The 27,856-nt window shown below is 55.6% G+C and overlaps 1 protein-coding gene across 1 annotated transcript in view; it reads right to left on the bottom strand.

Annotated features, from left to right (window-relative positions):
• The window catches only part of SDC3 (syndecan 3), a 37,269-nt gene extending 10,011 nt beyond the window's left edge, over positions 1-27,258 (bottom strand). The window contains exon 1 of the mRNA XM_074377004.1: positions 27,064-27,258. Within this exon, the coding sequence (XP_074233105.1) occupies positions 27,064-27,201 (138 nt within the window). The 5' untranslated portion in view covers positions 27,202-27,258. The remainder of the gene's footprint in view (positions 1-27,063) is intronic.
• Between the last annotated feature and the right edge of the window lie 598 nt (positions 27,259-27,856).

Genomic DNA, 27,856 nt, shown 5'->3' with positions numbered 1-27,856 from the left:
GCTGGGGACCCAAAGTCTCACATCTCAAAATCCCAAAGGCAGTGCAGTTAGTCCCAACAGACAGACTTGAATGTGGGGGAGGTTTGGGGCTTTGGGAGGGAAGTATCCTGGATAAGAGGAGGAGGAGAGAAGGGAGTGGGCTCCAGCCCTGGCCCTGGGTCCTCCCCAAAACAATGTCAGCCCCCCTGTCTCCACCTCCCCCCAAAGTATCTCAATGTCCAGAGTCAGCTCAGGGCCTGATGCCACTTTTACTCTGCCACAAGGGTCTCCTGGGGGCCGGGGGTGGGGGGGCTATGAGAGGGGCTTCTCCCAGGGTCCAGCCCACCAGACCCAAGACTCCTCCCAGAGAATCAGAACCTGGGAACGCCGGCAGCTGCAGCTCCTGGGCTGGGACCGCCCCACCCCACTGCAACCCTGGGCTGACAGCCAGCACTCAGGACATCCAAGGCAGGCACACAAACTCCCAACCACACCTCTGACCCTGTCCAGACTGATGCCAGCCACAGTTCCTACCCACTGAGAGCTTTCGGAGAAAGGTGACCTGGTGCTCAGATCTGAAGGATTCGCACTTGCATCTTAATCAACTGAGAGAAAGGCATCTCAAGCAGAAGGTACAGAATAAGCAAAGGCTCCGAGCTAGGGAAGTACAGCCTACGCCATCAGAGTCAGGTCTGAAGGCCTCATCCAGGGCCCCTCGGAACCCCTTCAATCACTGGATTCCAGCCTCTGGCCCTATCTGTTCCTGGAACAGGACTGATCTCTCCTGCCCTTTTCACTCATGCTGTTCCCTCCACCTAGAACGCTCTTCCCATTCCCTCATCCTCCACCTTTCCACCAGCTGACTACTGCTCCCCTATCACTTCTTCCAAGAAGCCCTCCTATCTGGATCTTTCAGAGTATCCTGTGCTTTTGAATTCACATCTATTGCTACTTGTGAGCCGTGTTTGTTTGGATACATACTTTCTCCGTGACTGTGCCCACCCTCCTGCCCCGAACTATCCCTCAATGGGGGCAGGACCGTGTCAGACACACAGTAGGTATCAGGAAGTATCTGTTAAGGAACAGGCTTGGAGCTGGGAGACGTGAATAACTCTTGGGTGGAGGTGGGGCAAGGACAAGCCAGCGCTGAGGCTGGGGAAGCCCCATCAGAGGCCCTTGCTGACAACTTTCTCTTGGAAACTCTTGGTCATTTTTTACCTTGACTGTATCTCAGAATACTCTGAAAATTCAGTGGCTCAGCAGGTCTGAGGTGGTGTCTGAGCATCCACGCTATCTGACTGACATAGGGAGCCATGCAAGGTGTGTGAGCAGGAGAGGGGCTGGATCAGCACTGTGTTCTGTGCTCAGCATCTCACACTCCCACCCCTAACAGGCCCCCTTCTGGAGTTTGCAGGCAGCTAGAGAGAGGATCTCAGTCCTGGCTTCCGGCCCTGCGCCTCGACCACCTGCTCCAAAACCCTACCCACGCCAGGCAGGGCAGGAGGCCAGGGCAGGGAGCCAAGAGCTTCCCCCCCACCTACCCCTGTTACCACACGCACACACACACACAGTCTCAAAGTAATGAATTAATCAGTATTTACTTGCTACCAGTGAGTCATGGAGTGGAACAATTAGAGTAATTGCTCCGTGACTAATTGCTGGGTCTTCCTCCGTTTTAGACATTTCAGGAGCTCAGAGCAGCTACCACCCAGCTTTCCCCAGCTCCCGTCTCTGCCCCCACTGCCCAGAAAGACCTGAGGTAAGGGGGCCAGACGCTCCCATACTACCAGCCTCTACAGCCTGGGCCGGTAATCCGGGGTCCCTGGGAGACTTTCTGCTTTACTCTTAGGCAAGCAGCCAGAAGCCAAAGCCATGCAGCAGGACGGGGACTGAGCAGGGACCGGGGCTCAGGCTGCCTCTCCTGAGCGGGGCCATCTTCACTTTTTCCATCCTTCCAAGCAGCCCAGGGAAGGCTGGAAGCCCTTTACTGGGAGGAGGAGTTCTAAGAAGTCTGTGGTCCCTGGAGACCCCCAAACTGGGATAAATGTGGGGCTCAAAATAAGGAGTCCTCATGATTCCTCAGTGACCAGCACCACACACCAGCCCGTAACACCCTGCTCCTAGAAAGGTTTGCACAAATTCAAAGACCTCCGCACCCCCCAGCAAAGCCACACAGAGCCTTGAAACAACACACCCAGAGACACAGAAAGAACACATACAGACACACCCTGAGACACACTCACCTAAAGGCAGCCACAGAGAGGTATGGCATGTTGGCATGCCTTTGGGTGCAAATAGGGTAGGCATGGGGGGTAGGCACTAGATGGGGGCGCACACTGTGCGGCTCTGAAGCTTAAAGACAAGTATGGAGCCTCCTGTGAACCTATCAGTCCCCACTCAGGTAGCTCTCACCTAGATACTATTCATCCCTAGCTCAGTAGCCATCGACATGACAACCGTTACCATGACGACCATCTCCTCCATGCTAAGGACCAGGAGCTCCAGCTCCCCACAGAGATGGGGGCGGGGGTGGGCAGGAGAGGGAGAGATCATGGAGGAACATAGAGGATGCCGGGGGTGGGGGGGAGGGAGAGTCATTGGATGGGGACAGAGATGCAAGGACAGAGGGAAGCCGAGGTCAGAGGGGCATGAGGGGGGTGCAGGGAGGCGGGAGTGGAGGGAGGATTCAGTGTGCGAGAGAAAGAGAGAGAAAGCGAGAGTGGGAGGCGGAGAGAGAGAATTCTCTCACATCTTAATTTAGCCTCACGCTCTCATCAGACAAAGCTGGGGAAGGGGCCATCTCAGTGATTTTCCAAAACTGCATCCAAGAGAACATTCTTTCCAAATAATAAGCAGCCCCCAGACAGGGTAGAGGGAGGGATGGCCAATAACCCAGTCACCCCTGAGCTCACCCTGGGAAACTCAATGCTGGGGACACCTGAGCCCCGTGGGGTGGGGTGCAGGATACCATCTTACCCAGTCCCCCCCAAGCCTACTAAGTGCCAGCTCTACTCCTCCCTGGGGGGCCAAGGCTCATGGGACCCTCCCAGAAACACTATAGGGGTGTGGTAGCTGTAGCTGCCAGGGGTTCAGAGAGAAGAGGAGAGGAGAGAGATGGGGGTGGGGAACTGAGTCTGGGAGGCAGCAGGGAAAGCCTCAGAAGTCATAAAATGCCAGAAGAGGAGGGTGACAGTCTTTGACCCCCAAATGACCTCTCTATTTGCATAATTCCATGCATAATTTGCATAATTATCCATGCCATTCCCTTAATGGCGAACTGAATCCAAATGCCTGCCTTCCCCTGACCCTCACTGCGCCCCCTTCAGGTAAACAGCACACCCTCCTGTGCCTGATAAACCTATCCACACACCCAACACAAGTCCGCGCGCGTGCACGCACACACACCCACACACACCAGCATACACACACATACAGTCTGGATCCCCATTTACTGACCCCAACCTGTGCACCCACCACAGCTCAGAGACAACAGCCCAGCACATGTCATTGAGGACTTTCCCATTAACTGCCCCCTTCACTGCACACACACAGACACACAGCTGCACCCCTCTCCTCCTCTAATACACTCCACACACCCCACACAGCCTCAGCAAGATCCCACAACCACGTGACTGGCAGGCACCGACCCTCCCCACGTTAGATCATGTCCCCTAAGTCATTCATCACTGACCACATTCCCCATGTCAGGGACACCCTCGGACCCTGACATGAAACTCACAACTCATAAACAACCTTTCCTCACACTCACAGCCCCATACCCACCACACAGCCCACTACAGATGCTCCTGCATCTTCTGCCTCCCACCAGTCCCGGCCCCACAGGCACCCAGCTGGAGCTCCCCAAGCACCTGGAGGTGTGAGCTCCCCAGGGGAGCAGTTTCCAGGGAGTTCTAGAGACCTCTGCCCACCACTGCAGAGGTCTCACCCCAGGTCAGGGACTGGAAACACTTTACCTGCACCGCTGCCTTTGACCATCACAGCCCCCCAGCATTCTGTTATCCCCATTTCACTGATGCAGACACTGAGGCTGGGGTTTAGAACTGCGACATGAGCATGGGTCCTCAGCCTCTGGAACCCTTGCTCTGAACAATCCAGGGTCGCCCCAATGTGCTGCTCAGCCGGGGTTCCTACACATGTGACCCACAGCTCCTGCACAACCTCAGTTCAGAACTATCACCCTTGCACGCCCACTGTCCATGCACGCCATGCACAGACACACCAGCACACGGCAAACACCCACTCCCACTCCCCACACACTCCACCCATGCATCCCTGAAAAGGGACCCACTGCCCCACACATACACCCCGCTCTCAGTCACCCACAACAGCCCCTAATACCTGCATCCCATGCCCCTCCACATACGTGCATCATGCACACACCCTGCACGCTTCCCCTCCGGGGTATGTACAAGTACACACGCAAAGCCGTAGTGAGACCTGGCACCCTTCCCAACAGACTGACACCCCCTTGCCATTTTTCCTCCCTGCTCCCCTGCCACCACCCTGCCTTGAGCTGACCACAGCCTTGACTCAAAGAAGTCCCTCAGGCTCCCCACCCTGATGGGACTAGGTCCAGCAGTGACCACCCACTCCCAGCTCACCCGCCCCAACCTGATCCTCTCCATGGTTTTAAAGTGGTCGAGGTGGGTGAGTGACACAAATCAGCTAGATGTCAGGTTAAGTCTCCTTACTTCCAGTGCCACCCCTCCCCACCCACTCACTCACATGTTCAGGTAGAAATCCAGGGCATCTCCCTCCTACTACAACCAGGAGAAGTCTGGGGTCTCTCCTGCCAATCGTCAACCCCCACCCTTCCCCATCATGAGCCTTCCCAGAGAAACAGAATAACCCAAGGGCTAAGCCAGAATGAATTAGCTCCTCCCCTCACTACCCATCCGATGTCAGGCAAGCCGCTGAATCTCTCAGCACCTCAGTTTTCTCATCTGTAAAATGGGGATGATAAAAATAGTCTGTGGCTCATAGCATTGCTGGGAGACTCAAATAAGATCATGCAGGCAATGGGGCTGAGCACAGGACCCATGACTGAGATCCAAACACATGATGTAACTGCGATTATTGCTGGTTATATGTTAATATTTCCATTCTGAATTCTGAAGACTTTATCTCATTTAAGCCTCACCATCCTCCCGAGGGAAGAAGAATGGGGATGATTCCACCCATGCTGCAGATGAGGTTATTAATGTCCAGAGAGACTAAGTGGCATTGCCAAGGCCACACAGCAGGGGAGAGCGCAGAGAGAGAAGGAAGGAGAGATTGCACTGGGGTGGGGGGTGGGGAGGGTGAGTTACAGAAACAGACAGACACACAAACTAGGTCAGCCGGCGGGGGGCCAGAGCCTAGCACACTGTGCAGCGCTAATCATGCTGCAAAACTAAGAATAAAATCCAGTATAATTAATTCTGCCCGAGTTTCCTTCCCCACATTAGCCAGACTCAGGCTCCACTCTCCTGGCGACTGGAGGCTTGTGAGCAGCGGCTAGGAGCCCATACTTTGGTTCAGACAGTCTTGGGTTCAAGTCTAGCTCTGCTTACTTGCTGGGTGACTCTGGGCAAGTTAGTTAACCTCTCCGAGCCCCTATTTGGTTAAATAATAATCTATACTTCAGGGAGCTGTTGTAAGAATCAGTGAGATGATGCACTAAAAGTACTCCCGCTGCCGAGCACACAGTCGGCGCCCGAGAACCATTTGTCGGTATTACCATGGAACATTTCTCCCACCTTGGGCCTCACCTTAAGGCCTTAGTGATTACTGAATTCAGCTCTCCCTTCTCACAAAGGAGGAAACTGAGGCTCAGAGAGAGAATGAGAAGGGTAGGTGGTAGGGAATTAGCCTGTCAAGCAGCACTCAGAGAGGTAAAGTGATTTCTCCAAAGACACACAGCAACTTAACACCAGCTTCTGGAAGCGAGGGAGCTCAGCAGAGCCCCGTCTCCCCACAGGCTCTATCCCTGCCGGTCCCCATCCCCAAAGGCCCTCAGCCCTGTGAGAACTCAGTGCCCCTCACGCTCACCAGCTCCAACCCGGAGACCCAGAGCGTCACCACAGGAATGTGGGCTGGGGCCAGGCTCCGGGCAGCAGGACAGCCAAGGGGGCTACACAATGGAGAGCCTGGACCAGGAAGGGGGACGCCTCGGTCTCCACCCCCTAGCCGTCCACAGCTGCCCTGGCTGGGAACCCAGCACCCGTCACATTCACTGGCTGCTGGGGGTGGGGGTGGGGCACAAAGGCTGCATCTGCTAGGAAGGGGCCACAGAGCCCAAGCCCCAGAGAGCAGAGGGGCCTGGGGGAGAAGCAGGGAGAGGAAGGGCTGAGAGGACCCACTTGACCGGCCTTCCCCCCCAAAAATATTAGCAGAGCCCAGACACACACACTGTCACTGACACATCCTCCTGTCACCCTTATTCCAAATACCCACCCTCAGATCTTCCACAAGGGCAGCTGAGAGGGCAGGAAACACCCTTTTGGGTCCAGCCAACTACTCTGCAAAAGACATCCTGACAGAAGAGCCCCCCCATCCCACACCCGTACTCCATCAGCTCCAGCCTGCCCCCTCTATCAGCTTCTCCACCACCCACCCCTGTGCTCCCTCCATCCTCCCCAGAACCCCCTTCCTCATGGTGGCACTGCCCTCATCTACCCTGGATGAGAGAGCTGGTAGCATCCCGGCTCGGGAGACCCAGACAAGCCCACCCCACCTCTCTGCACTTCCATTGCCCCATTTGGAAATGAACAGTCAGCTTGGTGCTTTAAGCCCCTTTCTGAATCGGACACTCTGGGCGTCCAAGAATTCAGCCCTCAGGTCAAAGAGAGCCAGGGCGGTATTATTTACAAGAGAGAAAAAGGGGGAAGTACCCTACCTTCCCAGCATCAGGGGATCAGGTAAGTAAATTAGGGTACAACCACAAGGAATATTACTCAGCTGTCGACAATTGAGTTTTCACAAACCCACACTGTCTAATCAGGTCATTAAAAGGCATAAATGCATAACAAAAGGCTTTTTCTTTTAACTTGTTTCAAAGAATACGCAAGGACACAGGGAAATGGACACACTGGCTGTCTGGAGGCAGCGCTGCACGACTGCTGATAGGATCACACGGAAGGTTCTGCCTCTTACTACCTGGCTGACCTTGGACAGGTCTTAACTCTCAGCCTGGTTTTCTTGTAAACAAATAATAACCACCCCATGGGGTTCACTGTAGGAGATGCTGGGTGCCCACATATTGATGAACTGCTCAATAAATGCTGGCTATTAATACTATTATCATCATTAAGTTTAAAAAATAAGTTACCCAAAAATATGTAGAACTTGATCCTGTTTTATTGAACTCAATACCAAAGTGTATTTCTAAACACTGAATTCTACTAAAGGTTCTCAGAAGCTCTCTCTGAGTGGTGGGATTACAGACAGTTTTTTATTTTTTACTCAGGATCCATCTATATTTTCCAAATTTTCTACAATAAACTCAGAGGACTTTTGTTGTTAGAAATAGCACAGTCTTTCTGAGTCACCTTGCCTGCCTTGGTCTGTGGAACTCCTTGACCCCTTCCTTCTGCTGAGACCCCACTGGGGCTGGTTATGAGCAAGCAGAGGCACCAGCAGAAAGGGAATAAACACGAAAGCATCCGAGGGAGCTGGCAGCCCCAGTGGCCCAGTGCCCACGTAGCCGCGCCTCCCTGCAGACAGGCGGGCCTGGCCGGGCCTGGCTCCCTCCCCTGGCATCACCAGCTGGCGGCCACAGTTGGCTTACAGTGTCCAGACACCTCGCCTGCCCGCCCACCCGCCGTCTTCTTCTGTCAGCCTAGTTCCCAGCCCCGCCAGCCCCGCCACTCCCGGAGTGCAGGCTGGCCACTCCTCAGCTGCTCACCCATGTCACCTACACCTGGACAGAGGATGACAGGGCAGCACTGGGAAAACCAGCCCCCTCCTAGACCCAAGGCTGAGACGGCCCATCCCCACTCCATTCATCCCAGCCACCTGTCCTCTAGCGTCACCCTCCTGGCCACCCTGAGTCATACTGCTCATTTATTCCTGTCCCCAGGCTTATGTTTGAGAGCAGGACCACCCACAGGAGGCCCTCTCGCTGCCCACCCCTCCACGCTCCTCCCACACTGAATCCTTTATAGTTCTCTTCCAGGCCTTGCACAAGCTGTTCCTGCTTCCTGGAACCCACTTCCGCATCTCTCTGCCTGGCCAGCACCTACTCGACCAGTAAGCCAGAACAAGCAGTAATTTATTAAGCACCTACTGTGTACCAGGCACTGTTCTAGACACCAAGGGTCCCACAGTCAGCAAGGCGGATATGTGCTCAGGAAACTCAGGCAGTTCAAACGTTGCCTCCCCTGTGAGGCCTCCACACACCAACCACCTGCCCGGTCTGAATTAAGAAGTCCCTTCTTGGGGACTCTACCTCCACTGTGTTGTCATTTGCTGGGGCAGGATGGGGCCCCAACCATCTCCCATCACTCCAGTGGGCCCTTCCACCAGATCTCACGGAACCCACTTGGCCGCCCTGGGCAGTGGGTACTGCTGTCCCCATCTACTGATGAGGAGACAGACAGGCAGACAGAGTGACCGAGTGTCTGAGGATGAATAGAAATGGAGGATAAGCCCTGCTCCCATGACAGGTGGCCCAGCTCAGGTGAGCAGCCCCACCCGCCACCCTGTGCACTCACCAGCAGGTGCCTCTGGAACGGAGTCTCAGGCTCTGCAATCACCCCTGCCGACAGACTCGGCAGGGGCCCCTGCACTCCGGGGGCCCAGGTCTCCAGGAACAACTCAGTGTGGGGGTAAGTGTTCTGGTCCTGGCTTCCAGAGAGCCCTGGTCCAGTTCCTTTACCTCACTGGGCCTCAGTTTGCCCTCCCACAAAATGGGAATGATTCCCAACACACCAAGACAGCAGCAGTGATATGCTGAGCAGTTACGAGGGGAACAGTGTCCCTACTCACAGCTCACCCCCTCCGAGAGGGACTCCCTGACCACAAAATCCATCCACACACCCCATCGCCCTGTCAACACTGGGCTTACTCCTCACAGCTCACAGCTGCCTGAAATTAGCATGTTCACTTACTTCCTTGTCTAACACCTCGCTCCTTCCAATAGCTCCTGGGGGCAGGGACTGGGACACAGTCGGCCTCCATCAATGTTTGTTCAGTGAACACTGTGAATGGGATCACCCACTAGAGACCCACATCACCTACATCCTGCCTCTAATCACTGCATGATCCTTGGGAGGGCCCTGACCTCTGGCCTTAGTCTCCCCATCTGTAAAACTAGGCAGTTGGACCAAGGTTCTCTCTGGTGCCTCCAAAATCCAACCAGGAGGACTCCAACTGACCTGGGAGGAGGGAACAGAGACTGTGACCGGTTCCGGCAGTTTTTCATAAAACAACAAATGCAAATTATATGCAGAAGCATGCAGGTGAGCAGGTTCCCGGTGGAGCACACAGTTCTGGCCACTTTACAACCAGGCCTCGGGCTGGGAGGAGAGTAGCGTTTACTAAGCGCCAGGCCCCTTACTGATGGGACCGGGTGCAGTGGGCCTCCTTAGTCTGTATACTCCGGCAGGGCGCCTTTCTGGAGGTTATAGAGAACTCGGTTGGTGAGTCAGGATGGAGCTAAGAGGGGCAAGGCTGGGGAGAGTGGGAGAGCAGACAGAGACCCCAGTGTGGTGTGTCTGGTTCTCATCCCACAGGACAGAGCCTAAGGAAAGGCAGGCCCAAAGGGCACAGGGGGCATCTGCCAGATCACAGTGGCCACCTGAAGCCAGGAGAGGGGGCTCCAGGGACCTCGCCAGCCCCAGAGCTCCGCTGGGCCTCCAGGAAACCAGGCCGGCCCAGCCCTTCTAGCTGTGCGGGGACACAGCACAGCTCTGACATCCTCCCTGAAGCCTCCCCAGGCACATGCTATGCACACAACCCGAGAACACTCAACACACACACATACCCAAAACATGTCCATCTGTGTGTGTGCCAGTGAGTATCCAGGCCCAGCCTCCTGAGAAGTCCGGCTGCGGTCTCCCTCACCCTCCCATTTGCTAAGTTATTTATAACTAGCACAAATTCACGCACAGTGGAGATGCGACTCCCCAACCCCAGCCCAGGACCATCCCACTGGCTTCAAGGGGTAGAACAAGCCAGACTCCATGCGAGTCATGGGGGCCTCCGGGGCCACCACCACCATCGCCTAGATGGGAAACTGAGGTGCAGAGCAAGGAGTCAGACAAAAGACTGGAGGAGGGGCTGGCAGAGGCCCCAGAGGCCTGCCTAGGACCACACTTGCCTCCAGGACCCATCCAGCCCAAGCTGGTGCTCTGTGACACATGGGTGGGACCCGGAGAGGGAGGGGCGGATGGATACCCCAGCTGTTACCCTCATCTCCTGAGTCCTGGGACTCAGGCAGGGCCTTGCAACGAGCAGGGGCTCTGAAGCTAGATTGCCTGGGTCCAAATCCCATCACTGGCCCTCAGCAGCTGTGTGACCTGAGCAAGCAGGTCCACCTCTCTGAGCCTCTTTTTCTTCTCCTACTAAATGGGCATAATAATAGTACCAACCTCAAAGGGTTGGCAAGATGAAATCAGATTATCCAGACAGGCTGTCAGCTCAAAGCCTGACTACTTCCTGACTAGGCAACCTTGGGGCAAGTTGCCTGGCCTAAGCCTCAGTTCTCCCATTTGCAGATGGGGCCACACTACAGCCCAGAGGGTCATGAGGACTGAAGGCAAGATTCTGACACAGAGCAGGTGGTCAAAACACAGATTCCTTTCTCTTTTCCTCTGCTCTCATGGGGCCTCGTGATTTCTGACCACCCTCTGCCTCTCCCCTTGAGAAGCTTTATCTCCTGTCACTAAGTGTAGATACAGTGCCACTGAATCTTCTACACAACACCTCAAGGGATAAATTCTCTTCCCAGTTTTGCAGTGAGCACCCTGCCTTGTCAAATACAGGTGTTCTATAAATACCTGAGGGATGAAGGGATGCAAGGATGAATGTGATGAGAAAGTCAGAAAATAACAAATAGTGGGGAGGATGTGGAGAAACTGGAACCCTCATATACCACTGGTGGGGACGGACAACGGTGCAGCCATCCTGGAAAAGTCTGGCAGGCCCTCAAATGGTTACACATGGTCCAATAATTCTACCCCTAGGGTATATATATCTAAGGGAAGTGAAAACATATGTCCACACATTTAAAAATAGCATTATTCATAACAGCCAAAAAGTAGAAATAACCCAAACATCTATCAACTGATAGATAAATAAAAGGTGGTATGTCCCTACCATGGAGTATTATTCAACAACAAAAAAAAAAGAAATGAGGTACCGATACATGTCACTACATGGGTGACCCTTGAAAATACTGTGCTAAGTGCAAGAAGCCAGTCACAAAAGACCACACTTCGTATAATTCCACTTACATGAAATGTCCAAGATAGGCAAGGCCGTAGAGACAGAAAGTAGACTGGTGGTTGCTTAGGGCAGGGTGACTGGGGGGAAATGGAGAGTGACTGCTAATGGGTATAGAGTTTCTTTTTGGGGCAATAAAAATGAATAAAATTGGTGAGGGTTGCACAACTCTGTAAATATGCTAAAAGCCATTTAATCCTACTGTGTAGCACAGGGAACTATATTCAATACCTTGTAATAGCCTATAATGAAAAAGAATATGAAAAGGAATGTATATATACATATGTGTGTGTATTTTCTGCACACCAGAAATTAACACAACATTGTAAACCGAATATACTTCAATTAAATAAATAAAAATTTAAAAATAAAAACCATTTAATTATATGCTTTAGATGGGTAGATTGTATGGTATATGAGTTAAATCTCAATAAAGCTGTTATTTAGGCGGGAAAATGAATGAATGTGTGACTGAGGCTCAGAGAGGGTTAGATATTTGCCCAGGGTCACACAGCAGACCCTGGACTTAAATTCTCAGATAGGAGTAGAGGTGAGCCTTATCTGTCCTCACCTCCTCACCTCACCTTGAGTAACCCAACTCAAGCCCCAGGAGAAGCCTGCCTAGCCCCCACCTGTGAAGGGCAAACAATGACTCGAAGACCACAAGTGGGCCTGTAGCGCAACTGCTTCCCCTGTGTTTGTCAAAGGTTACTTTGTCAGGTGGGACCACTGCAGGGGGCAGGCATGGCCCAGAGCAACCCAAGAGAAGGGAGGCAACTCCACACTCAGACTGGCTGCCATCTCCGTTGCTAGACCCCAGAGTCCCCAGCTCCAGCCCTCAGTGGTTCCAGGATGTCCCCACCCAGGCCCTCTGTCCATGTGGCTGGCCACTGGCTGCCCTTAGGAGGAGACATGAGGATCTGTCCCTGCCAGGGAAGGGGCCAGGAGGATGGCAGGGCCCCAGTGGTGAACTACATCCAAGTTTGAAGACAAGTCCGTCTCCCCCCGCCCTTCCCCCACCATGGCTACCTAGGACAGCCTTGAGGACAGAGACGTCACTGGGGCCCACCCCCCATGCCCCACCCGCCTCCACCTGGCTCCGGGGCAACAGCCTCCACTCAGGCCAGCTGGCAGCCGCAGAGCCCCAGGCTGGTTTCCGTTCCCTATTTTCTGCATGGAGGCCCGTCTGTCCCAAGGCCTGGGCCTAGGCATGAGTGGCCAGGCTTCCGACAGGTGTTCTGTACCCCTGACACCTCTGCCGGGCTGAATCCAGGTATGAAGCCTGCACCACCTTAGCTCCCTGCCTCCAGGCCACCACCTCAGCAAGTCTCGCCGGCCCTGGCTCTCGCCTCCCATCTGGTCGCTAAGAGAGGAAGAGGTGACCTCATAGAGCCTCTCAGCACAGGCTGCAGTGCATGGGCCGCAACGAATCCTGAGGAGCGGGAAGCCAAGAACGCCATGAGGACCCCCCCCCCACCTGCCCCTCAATCCCAGCAATGGGTGGAGGGAACCAGAGAAAAACCCAGCACCCCACCTCCTCTTCCTGACATCCTCACCAGCTTCCTGCAGGTCCAGCGCATCCTTGTGTCCAGCCAGTCCATCCTCAGCCCACTGCCATAGGTTTTCCCTCCCCCTGACCCCTACCCAGCTCACATGGAGTCCAAACGCCCACAGGGCTTTAGGGACCCTGAGCTCCTGGCCTCCATGCGCCCTGTAGCCTGGGGATGAGGCACACCCTACTCTCCTGTCCCTTGAACATGGGTTTTCTGACCCAAAACTCCTTCAGCTAACCCACCACCAGACCCTCTGCAGGCAAGTTCAGAAGCCCCTGCCCTGGGCTTCTGCCATCACCCCAAAGGTGTGAGCCCCAATCACACCAGCCTGGCTCCCTCCCCCAGAGGGGGCTCCACCAGAGCCAGCCCCAGCCAAAGCAGGACCCCAGGGATGTCCAGATGAATGAGCCCCAAGAGATCCAGCCCCGGAATTAGAGCAGACAGTGCCTGTGGAGAGAAGGACCTGGGCTGGAAAAGCAGGGCTCAAAGATGGACATGCGGCAAAGGGCTGTTCCTGGGACCCAGTCTTGTTCCCCAAATCCTGGGAAAAAGACAGGGGTGGTGGTAGTCACCTTTGCAGTGACAGAGGCCTCTCACAACCACTGACCCTACTCTGACCACTACTGTCAGCAGCCCTGGGCACTACAACATGCTGGGCTCTCAAAACTACCCCACAGTGCCATGGTTACCGACCAGCTTGCGGAGGACACGGGTGAGCTGGCCAAGGCTACCCAGCTGATGAGCAGAGGTCAGTTAGAGCTCAAGCAGAGCTGCTGCTCAAACCACCCTATTTTACCCATTTATCACAGTCCTTACAGATACAGACATGCATCCAAATGGGGAGGACTCAGCCTGCACAACCTCGGCGCACCTCTGCAGCGCTCTGGGTGGGGTGGATGTCTTCCCTCCCATGGCGTGCTGGGGACAGTCTCCCCTTGAGCGGTGGTCCATGCTGACTCCTCCCACCAGGCACACCCTGGCCATGCTGCACGACCTAACAGCAAAGAGCACTGCGGGCATCTGGGCAGGACAGTTCTCCAGGCACTGCAGCCATTCAGCGGCCTTGACACCCACCCAGGAAATGCCAGCAGCACCATCATTATTGTGACGACCAAAAGTGTCCTTGTGCATTTCCAAATGCCCCAGGTGCTGACACCTTCAGTGCCCAGCTCAGCCTTTATTTTCACCTAGAAGCATCCCCATCCCACCCTTGTCCCAGTGACCACCCCCTCCCTTCTTAGGGCCCCGAATTCAGCATGTCCTGGTTGGGCCTCATTTTCCCACTTAGTCCAGAAATGTTCTGGCCAGACCCAGGATTCCCAGAGATCAGAATCCCCAGGTTGCCTCATACTGAGGATTCTGACTCAGGGCCCACAGCAGGCAGATGGTTAAATGAGGGGACCGCCTCCCCTGGCCTCTCTGAACCAGCGGTCACTGTCCTCGGGGACACACAGCCACACCTCCCTCCCCCCTTTCCAGCACATCTGCATCCAGGGCTTGGTAAATTACATGAAACCAAATCTCAGAAGGAACCCAAGTTTTGAGTTTGCAGTGTCCCTGGAGGTCAGGCAGAAGACAAAGCCCTGAGTCCCTCTCCGCCCCCGCCCTTGCCTTAATCACCTCTAAGGAGGCCAGATGACCAGCTGCCCCTTTGGCCTGGGCTTCATCAACTCTGGGATTAAGAGCTGGGATTAAAGACGGACACGTTCCTGATAGCTTAGAGCCCTAGCAATGCGCGTGCGTACATGCAGCCACACAGGTGCACACCTGCAAGCACACCGGGGTGTTTCTGGGCATGCGTGCAGGTGCACTCGTGTGTACACCTGCGGGTCATCTTAGGTGGGCTTAGATGCTTGTGTAGGTCTGTGTGGGTGTTTGTGTGAGTGCAAAAGCTGCATCTCTGTGAGGGGTCCATGCGCACCTGGGGGGGGGTATCCCTGTCTCTGAGTGCCTGCGTGTGTTTGGGGGTGTGCATGGTCTGTGTCTCCATGCATGTGCACAGGACAGGGTGTGTGCTCAGGTCTGTGTGCTCCTTATGTACACAAATGGGTCCACAAGTGCACAAATTTCTGTCCATCGACCTCCCCACCCAACCCCAAGGTAGGAATGTCTCCCAACTCCTTCTGCTATCCTCCCAGGAGCTGTTAATACTCAGGGCCACCCCAGGTGTTGGAAGCAAGCTGAAAAGGGGGAGAGACAGCTAGCTGGGGCCTCCTGATCCCCTGGGCTCACCTTGAGCCACTAAAACAGCTGACGGCAAAGGAGCAGGCCACAAATGTCCTTCCCGACACAGACCCCAGTGCCCCTGGGCAGCAGCACAGACCCACAGCAACACACCACCACACACATATGTGCATACACAAACCCAGCCCCTCATCCAAACCTAAACAGAAACATGGCCTTAGTTCCACACAGATGAAGGATCATCCTGGTCACAACCATAGCCTCACAGGCTGTCCCCCGAACACAGAGTCAGGACCCCTTCTTCTGGATCTGAGAGTGTCCCAAACAGGCCTTTTGGCTCCCCAAGTCTCAGTGAGAAAAGGATTCAGCCAAGCCAGGGATCAGTTCCCAGAGGCCACCCAGGGGCCACTGCCCTGGGGGACCTGTTCTGCCTCTCCCCGCTGGGGACCCTGAACAGCCAAGCTCTGTCTTTGGGTTCAGTGTCCTCATCTGAACAGGAAAGCATGGGGCTGATTTTCTGTGGCTCTTAGCCCTAGAAACTATACTTCTGGAGGGGTGGATAAAGGGATGGGGGATGCTGGGCCCAGAGAGCGAGGCATAAAGAAGAGCCCCTCTAGCCCTGACTGTAAACACCCCCTCGGCCCTCAAGACCCGTTCCCCAGGGCACCCTTCAGGTCCTGGCCCCACTGAGTCGCAGCCAGGGAGACAAGAGGTTCCACACAGCCAGGGAGTGAGTGAGGCAGGGAACTCTGGGGAGAGAGAAAAGGCTGGGAGGGAAGAAGAGGAACAGTGAGCAGAGGAGGAGGTGGGCAGGAAGATGGCCAGGGAGGGAGAAAGAGGGCAGAGGGGGAAAAATCTTGTAACAAAGCCCAAGCCTCTGGTAATAAAGCAGGAAATGTGTCCTCACTCCCCACCCTCAACCCCTGCCTGCTCCAGCCTCAACTCTGCTCTTCTCCAAGACTGAGGATCACAGGAGCGGGGGGCTGGAGAGAAAGGATAAGGTGTGACAAAAGGGGAGAACTAGAAGCAAACAGACTGAGGATGTGCAAAAGCATGCAGAGGAAACAATGTAGCAATGTCAGAATTTGCAGAAATGAAACAAAGTAATATGTGTGAGACTGATCAGGGAGATGATGTAATGGGGGAGTAGCTGCTGCAACAATGTATCCAAGTGAGGGCTCCAAGGAGGTAAGGATGTAACCCTGTGGGGAGCCAGACACTATGAAGCAACGGAACAGAACTGGGGCCTAGGGAAGAATCCTAACATGTAGAAGAGCAGTGCCTGGGAATCTAGGACAGGGAGGCAGGAGAGAAGGGGCTGAAGAAGGGCTCACTGTGCTTGTGAGCTGAGCGGAGAGGTCGGCAGAGGATTCCCAGGTGAGGAGATATCTCTGCTGGGTTTTGGAGGATGAGGAGGAGTTTGCTGGAGAAGAGAACAGTCCGTGGAGAGTGAAGAGCATGTGGGTAGACATGAAAGCAAGAGAGACAGGGAAGAGCCAGGAGTCTCAGGCGGTAGTAGTGGGGCAAAGGGATAAGGCTGGAGAAGCACACTGGGTGCGCTGAAGGGAATCAATGTGGCAGAGTCTTGGGCATGAAGGCAGCTGGGACTGGGTCAGGAAAGGCTTCCTGGGAGAGAGAGGTGGGTGGGAGCCGGGATGCAGCCTAGGCAGAAAAAGAAAAGTAAAGAGAAGAAACATGGTACAAGGGACAGTGTCCTGCTTAGGAGCCAGAAGACATCATTTAGCTCAGCCACCAACTTGCTGTGTTACTTGGGCAAGCCACTGTACCTCTCTGAGCCTCAATTTCCCCATATGTAAAATAAAAAGGCTGAACCGGCAGCTCTCAGAAGACCCTCACCATGACTCCAGATCACTTCTTTGGCCTCAGTTTCCCTTTCAGAACAATGAACAAGGTGGACAACAGTGTTTCCAAGGGCCCTTCCAGCTGAAATTATTTTCAGTCCTCTAATCTTTCTCCAGCCCCAGCCCACAGCCCAACCTGAACAGAAAGCATGCAGCAGAGAAGACCCACGGGGAAGCCGAGAGCGCCTGGGCCTGGGTCATGGCTTCACCACAGCAGCCACACAGGCTCGGCCTTAAATCCATCCTCTCAGGGTACCATACCTCCCAGTTTGCAGTGCACGCAGTAGCAGGAAGCAGCACTTGTGCTTGTGCACCAGGTACGACCCTGAGGCCAGACTGCTTGGGTTCAAATCCTAGTAAATGTGCTACTTACTAGCTCTGTGACCTTGGACAAGTTTCTTAACCTCTCTGTGCTTCAATTTCCTCTAGTGTAAAATCAAGGTGATAATAGTGCCTCCTTCACAAGATTGTAAGGACTTAAGTGTGTTTTTATATGTAAGACATTTATTTGGCAGGATATCTTGTGCATGGCAGGCACTCAACAGGCATAATTCAATATTAGTATCATTGCATCCACACTCTTGTTGGCATCCCAGGCCAGCCCCTCAGGGCAGCTTGGGGCTGCAGCCATTTTACAGACCAACATCCTCTATCATGAGGATGGAACCAATGCCTTGGTTTGGACTCAAAGCCCATTGCAGTCTCCCATGCAGAGGCCCCGTGGTGTTCAACTGGTATGGGGCCAGGCATCCAGGAGGTACCCAGCGAATGTCTTTTAAATGCAAGAAGCAACACACTCTTGTTGGCAAGAGCACCCCCTACAGCAATGGCTCCTCCACCCCAAGGGCAGTTTGTTCTTACCTCTACATGTGGCTCTCAGCCCCCAGCTGGGAATTGCTTTTAACCACACTTTAGTTCCCTAATATACCATGACCTTTCCCATCTCTGAGCCTTTGTCCACCCTCTGCCTGTCAATGTGCTGCCATCCTTCAAGGCCTGGTACAAAGAACACCTCCTCCGTGGAGCCCTCCCTGATTCTCCAGAGCAAAAGCCAACCTCTCGTTCCCCTGACTCACCTCCTCAGCCCTTCACCTAACTGCGGGGTTCCTGAGGTCAAGGACCAGGTTGAGCCCCCTCGGGGTTCCTAGTGCTCAGCACAGGCCAGACCCAGAGGGGACATCAGTAAACAGTGGCTGAACTGACTGGCAGGTCAGCAGCAGAGTAGGGACAAGAACCCAGGTACTGGACTCCCTACCCAGTGCTCTCTCTGCCCAGGAACAGACTCGCATCCCCATCTCCAACTGGCCGGGATCATGTTCCAGAGGCTGGAAGGAAAAGTGGCACTCAGCATGACGGGCAGGGAGGAACCATAGACAGGCCCCTTGAAGGAAGCAGGCCTCCCATCCTCCCCACAGCCCAGCAGGCCTACCCTCCTTTCCCACCTGGGCTACCCCAGGTCAGGCTCTGCCCTCTCTGGTCTCTGGTTGTTCTGATGGCTCCTCAAATGTGAACACTAGAAGGACCCCTGTGTCACCCAGTCCAACTTCCCCATTTTATAGATGTGGAAGTAGAGACCCAGAAGAGGGAAAAGCTGCCCACAGTCACCGGACAAGACAGTAGCAGATCCACCTCTGAGATGGAACAACCTTAGGGAAAGTATAATCATTAAAATAAGTAAAATAAAAGTAACTATCCAGCAGCAGCTTCCCTTAACTAGCTGCCAACCAGTTAACTAGATGCACCACCCCCAACCCTGTTTCTCACCCCAGCCTAGTGAGTGAGGCACTATGGGCCCATTTGACAGAGGGGGAGAATAAGGCTGAGTCAAGGAGTCGCTTGTCCAAGTTCACACCGCTTCTGGGACAGAGCTGGGATTGGAACCTGTCTCTGGAGGGAGGCAGGGCCTCCCCTCACACAGGCACAACACACCCGCCACAAACACGCACCCCACCCAAGCAAGGTCCACTCACAGGACACACGCAAGATACACCTGCACATGCACTGCCCTGAGCACAAGGCCGAGTGCACTGCAAGTGCTCAGTAAATGTTTGCAGAATGAACAAACTAATCCATCAAAAGACAGGCCCCAACGTTAACACTGTAAATCAACTATACTTCAATTAGAAGAGGAAAAAAAAAAAAAAAAAAGACAGGCCCCAGTGCCTGAGCCCTCACTGCCCTGAGCCACCTCAGTCTGCCCAATGCCCACAAACAGCATGGCATCTTGGCAAGCAGACTCCAGCTGCGTGCTAACTGCCTCATCTCTCGGGCTTCTGTGTCCCCATGTGCAAAATGGGTAGCAATGCCTGCCTCAAAGGGTCATGGTAAGAACCAAGACAAAACACACTGAGCACTTCGGACTATGCCTGGTACACAGCCCGCACTCTGGAAGTGCTGGCCATTATCTCTGCCATTACCACCATCATCACACCTGTTTCCCCGATACAGGGAGGAACTAGAGGGCCAGAACCAGGCAGGATTCAGCTGCGGGCACCCCCACCCCACCCTCAACGGCAGCCTGGCCAGGAGGAGGTGGCAGGAAATGTGTGGTAGGTGAGTGAAGGGTCAAAACAGACATGGGTACCCACCCTGGCCATGGGCCCTGGACAGTATATGGGTTCCACCAGGCACCCCAAGAAGCAAAAATATCCTTCCCCAGCTCCCAGCATAACAGCCCCCAACCTCTCCAGGAGCCTTGCCTGCTCAGCCCCCCACACCACCCCCCAAACCCCAGCCCAGGGAGGGAGACAGGCCTAATGAGCCACCCACAGCCCCCTGGTGCCTGCAACAGAATTGGCAATCAGTTTTCTGCAATTAGATTTCCCAGATCCTGCTGGTGATTGATTCTAAATTACCCTTATTAAAGTCTGGGCTGGTGATCAGGGCTTGAGGGGTTGGGGGAGAATAGGTGGGGTCTGGCTGGTGGTGCAGGAGGGTGCAGGGGGTTCTAGGAGGGCTTGGGCTAAGGCTGACCCAACGGTGAAGCAAGCCCACGGCCCATCCCAGAAGCAGGATACAGGCCCTAGTCAGCAGTATTCCTTGCCCCCACGCCTCAGATTCCTTTCCAGCACCCCATCCCCCAACATCAGGAAACCCCAGCCCTGACGGGGTAGGATGACAAGGTCAGCAATGGGACAGACAGAACCCAGAGGAGGCGAAAAGCAACTGGATACCCAGCTCCACCAGCACCTGGCCGTGTGAGCTCTGGCCAGTGGCTTGACATCTCTGAGCCTTCTTCTAAATGAGTGGAATGCCACCAGCATCAGAAGGCTCCGTGAGACCACCCAAGGCTGGAGGACCAGCCCCAGTCCTTGGGCAAGGCCCCAGGCCATCTCCAGGCTTCAGGAGTCCCATCTGTGAGATGGCAGGCTGTGGACTGATTGTCACTTTAGTGCTCTCCCACCTCTGAGGTCCTAGGCAAACATCAACAGTCACCGACTCTGGGCCAGGACCTGGATGATGAACGGAACACAGCTGAGATGCTCCCCAGCTTGGAGGAAAATGGAAAGAACCCAATGTCACCATGTATTGGGCCAATACTATGAACAGCAAGGTCTCTCTGGGGTTCTGGGGCTGGAAGGGCCTAAACAGTCATCAAGTCCAATCTTCTGCCTTCAGATTGGACCACAGGCTGCCAACCGCTCCAAAGAACCAAATTCCCCATGAACCCAGCACCACGAGGCACTGGAAAGTGCTTCCTCTAATCTGGCCCAAATCCCGCCTGCTGCACTTGGCAGTCCCGGCCCAAGTTCTCCCTCTGAGGGTAGCCCTCACCCCCAGCGTCCTGCTTTTGGTCATCCATGATCATTCCAACTTGGTTCCCACACTTGCCAAGGGAAAACCTTACCCCCGTCCCCCAAAGGCAATTCCTCAGTGAGACCAAGAAAGGGACGGGAAAAGAGCAAAGCCGAAGCAGGTAAAACAACAGAAGAGATCGCTGTTTGTAGGAGCAGCCCGCTTCTTATCAGGCACTTCATTATTCTGCACTGTTCATTCTCAAAAAACTCTGAGGCAGAAGTAGTCTTAGCTCATTTTAAAGAAGCAGAAACTAACGTGTAGAGAGGGTAAGTGAACTTGCCAAGATCACACAGCAAGAAATTGGCAGAACCAGGATTTCAACCCTGGTCCGGTTGGCTCTGGGGCCCCTGCTCCTTTTACTACCTCAGCTGCGCCCTCGGGTTTGGAGGCCCCAAACAGACAAAGCACCAAGGCCCAGGTGGGGACCCAAGGGTGGGAGAAGGCAGACCTCGGCCAGCTGGATCCTGGAGGCTGGAAAACCTTCTCAACCTGGTATAAAAGTCCAATACAGGCACTCCCTGCCCTCCACCCTCAGCAGCCAGGTAGGGGAGGGGCCAGATCCTCTGTCAGGGGCCACCCTCGCCCCCTCCCCCAGCTGGGCCTTCAGCCATCGCTGCTCAGACTCCCCCTGTAATCACGACTTCCTGTTTGGCGCTGAGACTCGGCCTAGTCAGTGGGGGGAGGAGAGCGGCCACCCCACTGGCCAGGGCCTGCTCTGGAGGGAGTGGGGCGGGAAGTGAGGGCTACCCAGCCTCCTGGAATCTTGGGAGGCTGGGAGCCAAGGCAAGGAGGGGGCTGTCAGTCAACAAATATTTACCAGGCGCTGGCCTGATGTGCCCAGGACATGGTGGAACATTAAGAGGACAGCAAAACAAGCCAGGTGGTCTGGGACCAGCCCAGATCCTGCTCCCTGCTTGAGGGGGCAGTTTGGGGGTGAGCACAGGGCTGGGCCCCAGGACAGCTCCTGGCTCAGCCACCCTGCCCCCCGCAGACACAAAATCACAGGGCTCCAAGCAGCTGGGCTGCAGCCCAGAGCCACAGGGCCTCTGTCCCACCCAGACGTGGTGACCACACCTTGGCGCTCAGACCACAGGCCCACCCCATGCGGCCCCCTGGCGCCTCCCAGCCCACGGGCACATGCTTTGGACCCAGTAGGACTCTGCCAGCCTCACTGTCCCTCACTGTCACCCCAACTCACCTCCACAGGAGAGAACACAAAGCCCCAGACTGGGCTCCAAAGCTCACAGTCCTGGCTTCTCTCCTTCCTTCATTCTCTCATTCATTCATTCAAAGCATTCAATCCTGGGCCAGACACAAAGTTGGCCTTGGGGATTCAGCAAAGAGCAGGGCAAGCATAGAGCTTTCTCAAGGCACTCATGGTCTATCAGGAAAGTTTTCTGACACTTCTCCTGACTGCTGTGTGACCTCCACCAAGTCACTGTCCCTCTCTGAGCCTCAGTAACTCAGCCCAGAGAGAACCTTAGGAGCAATGGGGCCAGGACTCAGGGACTGGGTGGTAGAGATGTACATTTGAGCTCCACACAATTCTAAGGGTCAGAGAGAATTAAAGACAGGCCTACCTTGGTCACATATGCAGAGTGAGCCCCAACAATGGGGGAATCGAACGCACATCCAGGGGGAATGGTGGCTTTCTAAACTTCTTTCATCCTAAGATTCTAAATATTTCCCCTTTCCTGTGCCATGACTGCATGACCCAGACACGAGCCCCACCCACCCCCAATTTTGTTGACTGCCCTGCACAGTTTATATAAAGTTCTCCCTCGATCCATTCCCCATGACCCTCAGAATAGCTCATTTACAGATGACAGAGCCTTGTGAGGCGATGGAGGAGCAAGGGCTGCAGGGCCAGGTCCTAGGCAAGCCCTCCCTCATCTGCAACATGTGTAGCATCGCCCACCTCCAAGGCTATGGTGAGAATTAAGTGAAAAAAAGATATGGGACATGAATGTTTCAGACATTCAGGAAACAGGTAATGTGGGCATAATTCGGAGGGTAGGAAGGGCCCAGTGAGGTGAGGTACCTTGCCCAGGATCACCCAGCAAGAGAGGGTGAAATTAGGACTGCAGCCCAGTTCTACCAGCCTGCCGGCCCTGGCTCATTCCAGCTCTGCCACTTCCCAGCTGTGTGACACTGAGCAAGTCACTTAACCTCTCTGTGCGTCAGTTTCCTCATCTGAAAAATGGGCGGTTCTAACAATTCCCACCTCCAAAGATTATTATGAGGATTAAATGAGCCAATACACACAAAGTGCTCCACAGGCAGGGCTCTCAGTAAGCACCAGATAGGATCATAAAGCCCTCAGAGGTATGGAACCTGCCTCCCAAAGCATGGCCTCCCCACCACCCCATCCCCAGCTGCCTCAGTCGGCTCCAGCCTTCAGGAATCCTACCGCAGCCCCTTCTAGAATGACTCATCCCTCATCCCTTTGGCGGATGGTCCCAGCTCCAATGGGAGGACCAGGAGGGAGGCCTGCGGCAGGACCTGGCTTCCAGGTGGAGCTCTGTCTCAACCGCCTCCCCTTCAGAATGACCCCTCTCACCTACCCCACTGCTGCCCCAGCATTTCCAGATCCCAAGCCCAGAGCTGCTCCTGTCCCAGGGACCCCATGTCCCAACCCATGGGGTGGGAGAAGCCAATTGTTTTTAAAAGGCCAAAACTGCTTTTCTGTCCAGCAGAGCTCAACCCCACAACAACCCCCAAGACAATGGAGCAAGAAACACACCGAATTTGCAGCAGGGGGCATTGTGCTGCTCCCCAGGGAGCAGAAGGCACCAGGTTCCAGTCCCAGCTCAGCCATGAGAATGTTATGACCCCAAGAGTTTCACAGGTCAAGTATTTGGCCCCAGTTGACAGGTCTAGGGAAGCTACAGCTTGCCCAGTGTCACATGACAACCACTTTAATAGCTTAGCTCAAAACTTCCTCCTCCAGGAAGCCCTCCCTGACCTCTCCAGGTTGCCTCCTGGAAAGGCCCCAACTCCTGAGAGCTCACTGGCAGTCTGTGCTCAGTCTACCCAAGGAGCTCATTTTCTCATCACAACATCCCTGTGAGGCTGGCACTGTTACTGTCCTCGTTTTACACATGAGGAAGTTGAAACAGAGAAATCCTTTCCCCAAAGTCTCTGCCCCCAGAGCTCCTGCCACCTTGGATGCTAACAACAACAGATCCCTGTGGTATCCCTGCACCAGGGTCTGGCCTGAAACAGCCCAGGGGTCCCTAACACTTAATTTTTACAATGAGCACAATCTTGCCCTAGCAACCCAATGTTCACAGCCAACCTGAGTGGTTGGAAGGAAGTGGGGAGCTTCTAGATGCTTGAAATTGTGGGGATGGGGAAGGAGAAGGAACCACCAGGCCTGAGTGGGGCTTCAAAAGAATTTCCCGATTGATGTCCCCTTCCCATGGTCCCTCCTCCCTCTACTCCCATCCTGACCACATTCCAAGCCACAGAATGGCAACCTTATAAAAGAACAAGAAATCAACATTTGCTGAGTGTTTACTATGCACCAGGCACTGTGCTGAGAGTTTTACATATTAACCCCTTTCATCCTCATAGTCTCCCCATTTTTCAGAGGTGGAAGCAAAGGCACAGAGAAGTTAAGTAACTTTCTCAAGGTCACACAAAGTAGTGAACTCCCATCACTGGGCATATTCAAACAAGACTAAGTGGTACCTAAATTCCTTTCAGCCCTGAGCATCTAAGGAACATGTTTCAAAGTTAAAATTTCCAGGAGGCCCACACTCCGGGCCTTCTGAGTGGTGACTTAAGTACAGCAACTGAAGTGGCCCTGGAGGCAGAGGTCCCTCAGACTCATAGTCAGCAAGTCTCAGGAGAGAGGACTCCCCAAAGCGGATGCCGGGACGCACATGCACACACCCCATCTCATCTGAATGAGACCTGCCTTTCCCATTTAGGCCATCCTGGAAGCTGCCCCCGGACCCCCTGCCCCCCCCAACACACACATACACCCTTTCATGCTGGTGGACAGACCTGGGAGTCATCGTGTCTCTCCCCTGCCCTGAGCCAGCCACTGCCCATCCCAGTGATGTCCTTAGAGGACCCTGCCCTGGAGGCCACTCCTGGAACCATTCCGGTTGGGGCTCTTCTGGTCTAACCTCGGTCCCTCCTGCTGCAGGCATCGCCCTCTCCTTCTGGTATGGCCTCCCTGGTCATTGGCACCACTCATTAACCCTTTGCCTCCCAGGCCAGATGAGGTGATACCCGTCCTGGGCAGCCTGACCCCTGGGAAGGTGTGAAGCCTAGAGAGGGATTCCCCTGCTGTATCTGGAGTGCCATCCCTTCTCTCCTTCGGGTCAACCTACCTCAAAGCCTAGACCGCAGCGGTTTGCTTTATCTGCCACCCAGCATTGGATCTGAGCCATACCCACTCTACCTCGCCCTCAGATCCAGGGGCACCCTGCCTTATCGAGACCTTTCACCTTACACGTGCTCATTCCACCACCTCATGGGGTGTGGATTAGGGGACTTTTTTATGCATGAGGAACAGTTGTTCAGCTAGGGAGGTGAACATACAGCTTGGGGTTCCTGCTGGGTACCAAGTCAAAAGCACAATGTCTGATGCCCTTTCCATTCATCTATACACCAAACATTTCCTGAGCCCCTCCTGTGTGCGATCACACACATCATCTCCTCTGATCTCTCAGGAGGGTGTTCTTAGTTCCACTTCACAGAAGGAAAAATGGAGGCTCAGAGAGGTGAGACAACTTGTCCAAGGTCACATCACAAATCAGGGTCAGGAGCAGGATTTGAACCCAAGGCTGTGTGATTTCCAAGTCTTTGATTTCAAAGATGGTCTTCCAGAAGTGTAGGTTAGAAAGTGACCCAGCTTCTAGGATGGGGTGGGTCCCTGCCCCTCCCAGAGACCTCTTCTCCTCACCCAATCTGAAGCAGAACTGGAGATGAGGCACTGGAGATGAGGTATAACCAACACTCCCCAGCCCCATCCCCAGTACACACTGTGCACAATGGGTCACCCTGGCACTTGGCCTGGCATTCAACACTCCCCTAACCCCCAGCTGACAGCCCCAAAGTGGGGAAGGCTGAGGTGTAGCCTGTCTGTCTGGGAAGTAACAGCTGAGCCACAGCTTATCATTATCCCATTTTACAGACTGGCTAACTGAGGCCCAAAGACACTTGCAGGGGCAGAGTAAGCACTTGGGGGATTGCCTGAGAGGCCTGGGTCCCTCTCAGCCTAGTGAATATGAGACAGACACAGAACTAAGCAAGAGGATAGGGCCTAGAAATGCACCAGTTCATCCCCAGGCCAGGCTCCAGATACGTGCCCAAAGGAACTCGCTGGGGACCTGGGTCCCTCAAAGGGGATGAGGTGGCCTTTCTTCCCCATTCCCTCCTTCTCCTGCTCCCCCTGATGGAGCTGGGAATCATCTCAACCCCAAGGCTGCTGCGGTCACTCAAAGGGACACTCAGGGGTCACCTCATACATACACACTCACCACTATCTGCACACACTCAGCCCCCCTCAGGGGTGCATGCCCCACGCACAGGGTCACCCACGCACCTGCCTGCACACGCATGCACACGCATGTACACACGCACACACACTCCCATGGGTCGGAGCACACACCCACCACAGAGGTCTCTCCCACACATACACTCAACCCCTGCAGGCACAGCCGGCAGGGCCAACAGTCCCCAGCCCCGTGCCCGGTACACACCGTGCACAACGGGTCACCCTGGCACGACCACACGCAGGTGGGGCACAGGGCTCCCACCCACGGGGGCGGCCTCGTCCTCACGCCTCATCCTCCAGCCTCATCCTCCAGCGGTACACACCCCACAGGTCCCAGCACCCTCCACGGGGGCGGCCACACACGCGGTCACCCTCACCCACCCCCTCAGGTCACCTTCATGCAAGTCACCCTCCACCCCTCCCCCTCTTTGGTCCCCCCGCAGCGACCCTCGGAGTGGGGAACCGAGCGCACATCCTCCCCCAACAGTGGGAGGCGACCCGATTCCCAAAAAGTGGCCGCGGTCCGGGCACACCCACGAAGCAAAAGCCACGTCGGCTCAGACCCGAGACACGCCCAGCGCGGCCCCGCGTCCTGACCCCAGCCCGGACCCCAGGCCGCCTGCAAGGAGGGGTCCCGCAGGCGGGGAGACGAACCCCCGGGAGGCGCGGGCGGCCAGCCGCGGGGTCCCCGCCGAGGCCGACAAGGGGCGCGGGAACGGGTGGCACTCACCCCCGCGGCGCGCCCCGCCAGCAGCAGCAGCAGCAGCGGAGGCAGGAGCAGCCCGCGGGCCCCGGGCCCGGTAGCGGCCCCGGTCCCGGCGCCAGCCCCGTGGGCGGCCCCGGCGCGGTGCGGCGGCCCCGGCTTCATGGCGGCGGTGGCGGCGGGCGGGCGCCTTTGTTCCCGAGGCGGCGGCGGCTCGGCGGCGGCGGCTCGGCGGCGGCGGCGGCGGCGGCGGCGGCGGCGCGGCCCGGCGGCTGGCCCGGCGCGCTCTCGGTCGGGGCTCCGGCTCGGCGGCCCGGCTCCGCCCGGCAGCTCCGCGCCCACGGCCGCCGCGCCCGCAGGAAGCGTGCGCCGCCGCCGCCACCGGGCCGCCCCCAACGCGGGGGGCGGGGCGGGGAGGGGCGGGGCCGGCCGCCGAGCGCCCCCCGCCGCCGGGGTCCCCGCGCGCCCCGTGCGACCCAGAACGCGCGGCAGGCCTCGCCGATCCTAGCTCTGGGGACCGGGTCCCGCAGCGCACGCCTCCCCGGGCCGTCGCGGGGCTTGGAGGGGAAGGACCCCGCGTGGGGATGCAGGCGGTCGGCCTGGCTCGTTGCAGGGTCTCGGTAGATGGGTCACAGCCGCGTGACCGTTAGCAGCCTCCAGCTAAAGGCTCAGTTCACTGGCTCTCCCCCATTACCACCCCCCAAGTCGGTCCACAGCGGGGGCCAGAGGTCATCTGAGTCCACTGGACTTTGATGTCTACAGGACAGGGGTGGGCAGTGGGACCGCAGAGCAGACATGGCCCCCTGGGGACCCCAGTCTC

This window comes from Camelus bactrianus, chromosome 13 (genome assembly GCF_048773025.1).
Source record: "Camelus bactrianus isolate YW-2024 breed Bactrian camel chromosome 13, ASM4877302v1, whole genome shotgun sequence".
Lineage (NCBI taxonomy): Eukaryota > Metazoa > Chordata > Mammalia > Artiodactyla > Camelidae > Camelus > Camelus bactrianus.
This window is presented reverse-complemented; position numbering and strand designations above follow the sequence as displayed.